At 44.1% G+C, this 10284-nt stretch overlaps 1 protein-coding gene across 5 annotated transcripts in view; it reads left to right on the top strand.

The window, feature by feature from the left end:
* The first annotated feature begins 731 nt into the window (after window positions 1-731).
* Window positions 732-10284, top strand: part of LOC126875473 (uncharacterized) — a 259178-nt gene continuing 249625 nt past the window's right edge. For 3 of the 5 annotated variants that reach the window (XM_050638405.1, XM_050638401.1, XM_050638396.1), the window contains exon 1: window positions 732-1979. Coding sequence is in view for 1 of the 5 variants with exons in the window: in XM_050638396.1 (XP_050494353.1) it covers window positions 1944-1979 (36 nt within the window). In the remaining 4 variants the exon portion in view is untranslated. The remainder of the gene's footprint in view (window positions 1980-10284) is intronic. The other 2 variants (XM_050638406.1, XM_050638398.1) reach the window with 1 other exon arrangement.

Raw genomic sequence — 10284 nt, 5'->3', positions numbered from 1 at the left:
TAGAAATTTTAAATTGGAAGTGTTACTTTAATTTCAAAAATTTTTAGAATATTCAAGATACTATATAATATAAATACTCTGTTAAAAATAATGAAATATTTAAAAACCGTAAAGATTTTCGGAATATTCGAATGTTTCGATGATAACTTTAATCCTAACCTTTGTTAATAATAAACGTGTATAATGGACATAATCCATTAAGCTATGTTCGCACTATCGACAATTTGTCGAGCGACAATGTAGGCGGATTGACGCGACTGCAGAACGACTGTTTTGTTATTAAAATCAAAGGAAGAAATCGAACTTTCAATCGATGCGAGCGAAAGCGACAAAACTGTAGCGCAACAGTGGTGTTCTCTAGTGTGCGCGCATAGCTTAGAACTATTATAACGATAGTGTCTTTTCAACAAAAAGAATAATAAGCTACTTCGTGTATAAAGCTTGAAAAATTATCGGTTTTCGGAGACGTTCGAGTGTTTTAAATTCCCGTAGATCGACGATCCCGTTGGAGAGACTTAAACTCGACTAGTGCTCGAAGCGATTCGAACATTCGTACTAGTAAATTGCTCGAAAACTTGCGACATAGAGAATATCGAATGGCCATCGCTAGGTTCGGATGGGGTTTGCGAGGGGAAGGCGGTTGACGAGGGTTGGGAAAGCCGAAGCGTGGCTCCTCCGGGTGGGGGTAGTCGGTACCTCGAACGACTCCATGGGTCTCCAGTTCGCCCTGCCACGCTCAGTCCGACCCGGACGTTCGAGGGAGACGCGTCCTGTCTTCCGTAGTACGTACGCGTCATATCGGTACGCACGTTGTCGCCGTTGATAGCGTAACACACAGAGCTAGTCTCGATCTGTCGTAAATAACACACAGGACAGGATCATCGGTTGGAGGCAATACTCGATCGTACGATTTACGGATACAAGAGAGGGAGATAGAGAGAAAGGGAGGGAGAGAGAGAGAGAGAGAGAGAGAGAGAGAGAGGGAGAGTGGTGTTATATACTGGCTACTCTCGGACTGTGGGACTGGTACGGTGACCGCGTCGCACGAGGTTCGCAAAGAAGGGTGAGAGGGAAGGAGGGAGAGAGAGAGAGTGAGGATTCAGGAGAGCGGGGAGAAGAGGGAGAGAACGCGAAGAAAAAGCTCTCTCTCGCTCTTTCTCTCTCTCTATCTCGACTGCCTCGCCGGCTTTCCACGGCCACGAATCGATAACACGCGACCGTCGCCGCGTCGGTCGTTCCTCTCTCTCGACCTCTTCTCGACGCTCGCTACACTCGTGCACGACCACTCGCCGCGACGATTTTTCCCATCGAATAAGCGTTTAACTCGTGTCCTTTCTCAATCGTCGTTGTCGTCGTCGTCGTTGTTGTTTGTCGTTCTATCGCTTTTCCCCATACTACACCACTGGGACGAAAGAATTTGCGAAGAGCTGTGTGCGGTCGTGTTGCGCCACTTTTGACGGTCGCGTGCCGCGTAACGTGATCGATACGATCGATGCGAGCAGTCGACGACAAAACGGAGCGGCGCGAGATCGAGAGTCGAAGCGATACTCTAGCGGCAGGTCGAGGAAACCCGCCAAAATATCAGCAACGATCTGGCTTGTTTGGACTACGGTTTCCAGTCGTCAACAAGGAATAAGAAAACACGTCAAAAAGTGATTCGTGTTCGACAGTGCGCGGGGTAAACGGAGGTAAAAGGCAAACGAGAGCGAAAGGAACGTTGTTGATCGGCCGCCGTACGCTCACAGTGTTTTGTTTATTCGTGGAAGAGAATCGGTCACTGGATTCCCATTGTGCGTATCTCTGTGTGCCACGTGACGATCAACGTTTGTTTATTTTGGTGCTTTTTGTCGCCGTTTACCTTGTTTGGCTATTCTACCCTGGGCCTTCTATACCAGATTCATTTCTACTCCCTGGAATCATCAACAAGGTTATCTTGCTCGCGGATGTTCGTCGATATCGCGCGCGCCGATCCTCGAAAAGTAAGTAAACACTTTCTCCGTTGTTTTCTTGTTTTGGTAAACACGACTCGTTAAAGCCATCGCGGGCTTTCTCCACTAATCCCGGCTTGAACTTTGCACCGAAATTATTGTACTTGTAAATTACCCGGTTGGCGTACGACCAAATGGTCGATGCTGCTAATTTAACTGTACGTTTTCATTAGTACGCGAGCCAGGCTCGTTAATTCGAGAATCGCAGCCTCTCCAGCTCCCGATAATTCGCACGGCGCTCGTGTAAACTAGGAACACGACCATTGACATCTTCGCTACTCGTACGAGAGGTGTCGTCTCGTTCGAGCTAATTCACTCTACTTACGGCTTGAATTGTTTTAAGCTCGATTCACCGAACGATTGACCGTATTCGCGCGTGTAAATTCCATTTGATTAGGGTCGGTATTACGAAGTTACGTTAGGTTAGGCTTACTTACGAATCAGAGCCACAGTCGAAGAGATCGACCGCCAGTGGTAATTGTTGGGCGAGATATCGTAGTTTTTATGGAGGTATTTTTATCGCGCACTTTGTCGTCTAAACGCGTCGACAAAGCCCGTGACAGAGCGCCGCCGGCGACTTTGTAGATCGTTCACACGGCGAGATGTTTTGTTCCGCAGCCGAGGAATTAATCGATCGTAAAGAGGCTAATGTGAACGATACGCCGGCCAGCCGTGCACGGAGAACATTCGACAAAGGAAAGCGATATATCATGCGGGCGCATTCTCTATTCTCTTCTGTTCTCCCTTATCGTCTCGCAAAAGACGCGTCCTTTTCTCCCGTAACATTAAATAAGAATGCTGTGATATTAATCTATTAAACCATAAACTTTTACAATTATAGGATTAGAATTTAATAAAGGCAAATCAATTTTAGTAAGACTGATTTAATTTTAGTTCTGGCATGGACGAATATTATCTATTTCTAATAGAAATGATTCACTAATAAAAAAAAAAAAAAAACATCGTTCATTACTTCAATTTACAAGTAAAGAGATTATTATATCCGGAAGACGAATGAAAAAGATGCAATTGACTTATTTTGCTCGGCAAAATCGGCTCGGTTGTAGCATGAGAGTAGAATATTCTAGGATTTATATATATTATATAGAATAAACTAGCAAGCTATGTTCCACGTATTCCATCTTGAATGCAATTTTTAAGATGGGAGGATTGCGTCTGAGAAACAAATGCAATCAGTCTGCTTTGACTGAACGTCTTTCAAGGGGACCTCGAACGGTCTCCGCGGATCTGAGAGTGAGTTAAACGGCGCATTGATCGAGATACCACTATCGTAGATTAACATTTCTCGAAAGAGAGGCGATTGCGTCACATGAGAGCCGCGCTTAGAGTCTAGGTGGAATTGAAAAATCGATTTCGGGCAGGGCGTTAATAAAAGATTGGACGTCGAACGTTAGGCGGACAAAATATAGGGTAGAGAATCTGTAATTTCGTTCTTCGTGGGATTCTCGAGTTCTCCGACGTCTCATTAGATTTTATCGCAGCGGGGTTCTACGGCTATAGTCGAGTACCGGATACTTGAGACTTTATTCCTGGCCATAGTCGAGTCACTGAAAGTTACATACTTCTGAAAAGTCCCGCCAGATTCTATTGCCTTCGAGGAGAACGCGACAAACTCTCGACCGTAGCAACATTACTATAAAATGCGCGAACTCTTCTGGATTACGTTCGAATTTAAGCTCACTCGATTAACGCGATATTTACAATCTTGGAATAACGTTCGAGTCGTTAGGCGACTAGTATCATTGTCGCAAAGATTCCTTACTTTAACAATTAAAGATTTTTAGTGGCTAGACACGATCGGTTTAATCTTATGTGAGATTAGTCCAGACAAAAATTCCGAATACGATAGTATTTTTTATAACAATGTTGAAATTTGAAACATACGTTACCATCTACATATGAGCATTTCGATATTCCAAAGAATATATTATGGAGTAAAGCTATATTAATATCTTTTACCGTACAATAAAGTACCTATTGTTGAAAATATCATAAACTTTCATTAATAATGAAATCTTCATGAAAAATCCTCTTTTATACAGAAAAATATTTTATTCCGTGCACTGCATGAATCTTCAGAAAATAATGCTCTTATCGCGAAAGCGGGCTAAAAGAGAAAACGGTATGTTTAACGCCGTGTTTTCTCAACACGCGTGTCTTTTTTCCAAAGATTATAGTGAAAATAGTTTGACAATAGTCCCTCAGTTCCTACGAGATACCAAAATACTTTCTACGAGTGTACCGATTACATCACGTTGCTCACAACGAATCAGAGAAACGTTTCGTAATCGTCTTCGTTTCAGAGCAAGACATATTTCAAGCAATGGATTTAGGGATTTGGGTGTCGTGGCTATTTTTTTCTTGTCGTTGAAAATGATGCGTGGCTGCAGTTGATCGGACGACACAGGGTCTCTTTTCGTCGGGGACGCAGCCGATGAGGTTACGGTGTATTTATTTTTAGTCAAGGCTGAAGAAGGAGACAACGAAGAGACGGAACTTTGCCTTATTGTTGGATTCTGTCAAGTTTGTTCGCAACTACGCACTGAGATATATAAAGTTTCCTGCACGGCACAGCTCTCACGGTGTACTTTAGCGCGCTTAGCACGGTAAGACAATATTGACTTGGTCGTGTCTCCCCAGAAAAGCTAGCAACTTTATTTTCAAGGGTTTCCGTTATCGGTGAAATCGCTGAATTAACCACTCGCACGATATCGTTTCTCCTCCTGTTTTCGAACAGATCGACCAACCGTTCTTTCATTCCGATATTCTTTTTTTTTTTTTTCTCTACGTTCTCATGGAACGTTCACCTATTCTTTTCCAACACTACGCACACAAGAAATCGATCGGCTCCCATGACCTCTTATAATCTGTTCATCGGTACGTTTTTAACAAGCAACGCAGGTAAACTTCTCGCGCTTCGCTTCGCTGTTCTTATTGCTTCCGCGGTCTTAATAACAAGAACGGAAACTTATTTCGAGCCAAAGACGAAAAGTAAGCTGCTCGTGTTCTTTGCTGGCGAAGAATTTGTCCCGCTTTTCGAAGCATGCATTCACCGGACACGAAAATTATATCCTTACACGATAGCGTTGTAACGAAAGTTTCCTCGAGTAGGTTCTATAGCTTTTCCCCATTTTGCTGTGCACTTGAATTATCCTGAAAGAAAACTATAAAGTCAGCACAATTTTTCGTTTCGCTAGAATTTTACAAGTCACTCTTTGTTTTGTACATGGTTTTAAAAATTATAATGGTGTAAGTCAAGATTTTCAGAAATTTGAATGTAGTCGTTACGTGTTACAACTTTCACAGGTGTCATCCCTTTAGTTTCATAATAATTAATTAAGTAGCAACTTTATTACGCACAACGTTTAGAAAACACGTTATTAGAAATGCTAAATGTTATTAGAAAAAATATAATGTTTTTTTTATGATAATAGATATAAAACGCTATTGTATGGAAACAGAATATGACTTACACCATATCATCATGACAGTTGTGTCCCATTATAGTGCTAATGAAATTTCAAAATGTTTTATATGACTCATATAATGTGAACATGAAAGCTTTTTAAGATGGGTCTCCAAACACTTTTGTGCGCCAATGTATTTATCTGTTAACATGTTCCTAAAATAACTTAAAATAAAACACTGATATAAAACGCACAGGTTATCTATCGATAACGCGTTATCTATCGATCGAAGTAGAGAAACGCACGTGTCGGCGTTTATGGCTTTTACGATTGTTTTTATCTTTGGATACATGGTTGGCGTCATTCGGATTAGCATATTTACCAGCCATGGTATAATTGACCGGGCCCTTTCCCTCGTGATAAATATCGAAGGGACAGGGTCCCCCAACCGGTTTTCCCGAAAAGAAGCTCAGTGAACTTGTCCCATACGGTTACGGGACAAGGCGAGCGTACACGTACGCTTATTTAAATACCAAATAGAGCATTCCCCGCGAGTCTCGTGGCCTGTGATTTTCATGGCGGACGGCGGCGTTGCAACGAGGGTCCGTCCTGGCGTGTCCTGAAGGGAGCGAAGCAAAGGAGAGGCAGGGGTTAGCCAGTGCGCCCTCAAACGAGGCATAAAATCGGAGATGAGTCTGTCGTCGCGAAACGAGTTGCCCTGCCGAGAGAGAAAAAGGGTCGCAAAACAGTTTCGAAGGGTGGCCGGGTATTAATCAATCCAAAAGAATCGCGCTCCTCCGCGAGATCCCACATACCGCATGCCGCCATTCGTTTCGACGTACTCGCACCTACATCCATCCAAGCGTAACATGCAAGCATTACGCGCAACTGTTACGCGTTGAATATAAAAGAACACACGAGAGCACCAAAAAGAGCGCTCAACCCTTCGAAATTTATATTCTCTCGCGAATGACCTGACCACTGTCCCGATTGAATCTCCACCCCGCCACGGGGAAAATAACAATCGACGATATTTCCAAACGCGATGTGCAATGTTGCGCGTAAAGTTCAAGTATGTTTTACCGCGCGACGGCCGAGTACGAATTTTCGCATGAATTTTGGCTCGTTAAGCGATTCCCGTGATGATTGGAAATGGAAAAATTTGGAACGCGGTTGGAAGGCGCAAAGGTTTTCAAATGATTGAAAGCAACAACGACACGTTCGTCTTATACCGGGGATAAAATCGTTTCCGTGTTTTCGTGTCGTTTTGGCCGAAAAATGTAGCTTCACCGCGAAAAACGACGGTGAAAAATCAATCCAGTTTCGTTCCCATAGAAGTTTCTGAAACTGGTGGAATCGCGCGGCGGTGGCCGTTTCGCGATAACGGGAGGGCATGATCGGCACACGTGCCTTTTGCATACGTGTGTATATCTGGAAGAGCAGGTGGAATAGAGTGGAGAGGAGTGGAGAGGAGCGGAGAGAAGCGGAGAGAAGCGGAGAGAAGCGGAGAGAAGCGGAGAGAAGCGGAGAGAAGCGGAGAGGAACAACGAGGAACAGCTCGCATGCTACGACGCGTACGTGAAACTTCGCTTCTCGTTTCTTTTTGTTTTCTCCCCGTGCGCCAATTCGAGTGCCGCCCACTGCGAAACGAGCTACGGGACGGCGATAACAATGGGGTTGTTTTTACGAGCATCGTCGACGATCGGTCTCCGTCGCACCCGTTGTTGGTCATTGGAATCTCCGGCTCGGCCGGCGCTCGGACCCTCGACACACGAATTAATAACCGTTCCAAACCGCTCCGCCGCCGCTTCGGAATTAAAATATCCTTGCCGTGGTTGGTACGAGCGACAAATCCACAGAGGGCGGCGACGAACAGAGGAAAACGGGAGGGCTGCTCTGGTCGACGCGACAGTTTGGCTGTCGAGGGGGGTGGTAGCGCGGATTGTCCGCAAGAATTAATCACTCGTCCAATCTGCGCGAAATCACGCCGTGTAATCACCTCGCGAGGTTTGTTATTAGCGGTCCGCGGCGCGTAAAGTACGAACATGCGGTCGTCGCCGCGTCCAAGCCCGTACACTACTATTTTAAAAGCTGCCGGAAATGGAAGACTATCGAAACATTGCGATGCTTGTATCACTCGGTATAGTTTTTTGTTTTTCGTTTTCATCGCGAATCTTCCATTCCTCGTATTGAGTTCTCGCACACACGTTACCAACTTTTCCTATTTTGGATCATAACGGCAAAAATATCGTCGGAACCGCATCTGTTATTTCGTAGAAAAATACGTTATCGATGCTTGTTTGTCTTGAAAAACGTATTCACCAACGAGACTTCGCCGCTTCGTAAATCTAGAGCTGGATGAAATATTAGGAGTAAATCACGCGTGTTGATTGCATCTGAATCCTGCAATTACTCTGTGCTCCGATTGCTAACTTGACCGTGCGCGATGCGTTAATCGATGGAAGTTTCAGTTGGATTTTCGTGGTACACGTTGTCTAGCGAATGTTTCATTCTTCCTGTAGATTTGAAATTTCGACGTCACTTTCAAGACAGAAATTATAGTAGAAAACGGAATGGTAGGGGATATGGGAGCCAGTTCTAATTTAAAGAGAAACACGCGTATAAGTTGGATCTAGTCAAAAGCGTCTCGGCACGGAGGAGTATAGGAGAGGAAATAGCTGCAATGGAAGGAAGCGAGAAGGAGAATAAAAGGGAAAAAGGAAGCCGGACTAAGATAGATAAGACCTCGTTATGGATTCCGGCAGCGTGCGCTGCAGGACGTCCTCATTGCTCGAAGTGTCCTGCAAGATACGAAATAATGTCGGTGTGCATCCTGAGACACAACGATAACTTATCCCGTCTACGCCCCGTAGAATTTCTCCTATCTGCCTCTCTCGAACCTTTCCCCTATCTCTGCTTCCGCGACCTCACCTCATACTTCCAATCTGCAATGGTCGCGACAAGCCTCTCTTGCTCTTTTCCTCCATCTCCCTCCATTCTGTCTCTTTCCCCTTTTTTTTCTTTTTCTTTTTTGTATTCAGCCTTACGAACAGTGTTCTTCAGCTTCGATCCACATCGAGGTCCCTGAATCTATATCGTGACCTCCGCCACGTATGGAGACTCGCATTTGGCCGGTCGTAGTTGAAATAGGTTTAGTTTCGAAATTTCCCCGGGAAGAAACAAGAATTCTCATTAACAGTTTCGTTTCTGAAAGTTTTCGAATTAAGCAAGGCTGTTCTTTCGCGATCGTTTCGGAACGTATTTTTCCCTTTTATACATAATTACTCACTTCCATTTAGTAGGCCATTCGCAACTGCGCTCATTGGAATTTTCTAATCTTCTCGCGATGGCTGCTTCAACGAACATTTACACTTGTACAAAAGTGTACCAGTTATCCAGAAAGCTGTTACCTGAAGCGGCAGACGAAATGGTTCACTTAATTAACAGCTTGTCTCCTGATAACGTAGCGTAGGAAGTGTTCTTTGACAGTGCGCTTTGGGTAGACGACTAATTACAGGGCCGAGAAATAGTAGACGATTTAATTTATCCATTCCAGTGACTTCGTTTAATTATCTTACGCAATAATGTCCCCTTCTAAGGAGGTATTCGAATACGTAGTAAGTCAAGTCATACTTGCGCATCACGAACGAGAATGTGGTAGGGAACATTTTGTTCAAGATGGTTGTTAAAAAGTTTCTCTTTCGCAAGGAAATTCCGTCTCCCATAAAATGAATCGAATTAACTTAAATATGATACTTGGTAACAAAAATCTGCTACTTTTGTTTGTAGTTTAAAAATATCGATATCTAGAAACTTTAACTAGGTATTACGCTGCATTATTGTGAATAAAGTATTATTTGTTGCGTTGGAGAGGAATCATCGGTAACCGCTGATTTTTCAGAGTTCACGATTTCATCGAAGTTAGAGAAAGTTCTACGCTATTATCATATCGATCATTTAGGTATTTATACTGCTTGAATTGCACTGAAATGTAAATGTCACTTGAAGTGGAATTTATAGAAGAAACTAGGTTAAATGAAAATCGGAATAAATATACATTTCAAGGTGTCACCGAATTATCAGAATTGACGGCGTTCAGGCCACGTTCCTTTGGAATAAATATCTCAACAGTTTGCATGCATCGCAATATCGAATGATACCTCTGATGAAGCTAGCTGCAAGCGGATGCTCGGTTTAGAGTTGAAATGGCAAAAGTCAAGCGTGTCGCTCGTTTCATCGGCAGTTTGGTAACGTTTTCTCGGTTTCCTGCCACCGGATGCACCGACATCGCGTGTTCTCGGTACAATGGTTCCCCGAAGAATTTCTTCGCAGTGTATTGCAGTTTGGAAAGTAGGTTCTCGTAGTGCATAGATATGGGAGAGAAATCGCTCGGCTGCATTTCTCCGGGATGTCAGAAGCAAGTTCCCGGCACGGGTTTGCTACGTCGCAGGTCACTTCGAAACTTTCCTCTCCCGAACGCTTGCCATGCTTATGTCACGAAAGAAGGTGGCTAGGTTAGAAACAAGTAAGAAAAAAGAAGGGGCGAGGGCAAGGTTGAAAAAAAAGCGGGTTAAAACGGAAGACGGCGTTGAAGGGACGCGGCGCAACGCTCGGCAGCAGCAGCAGCAGCAGCAGCTCGACTCGCGCCGATGAAAAATTCACCTCGACGATAACTCGAGCGTTGCATTTTTCATAGAGCCGCGGAACTTTCTTATCCATTGCTTATATCCGGTGTAGTTTTCCACCCAAACCAACAACCACGCGTCTCCAGAGGCTGATAAAGGTTCATGCAACCATTTGTCGTTCCACTTGCGTTTACACCTTTTTCCCCGATCATACGCTAATCTAATTCTTCCTTTGCATCTTCT

This window comes from Bombus huntii, chromosome 18 (genome assembly GCF_024542735.1).
Source record: "Bombus huntii isolate Logan2020A chromosome 18, iyBomHunt1.1, whole genome shotgun sequence".
NCBI classification, from domain to species: domain Eukaryota; kingdom Metazoa; phylum Arthropoda; class Insecta; order Hymenoptera; family Apidae; genus Bombus; species Bombus huntii.
The sequence above is the reverse complement of the archived record's forward strand: the minus strand, read 5'-3'. Positions and strand labels throughout refer to the sequence as shown.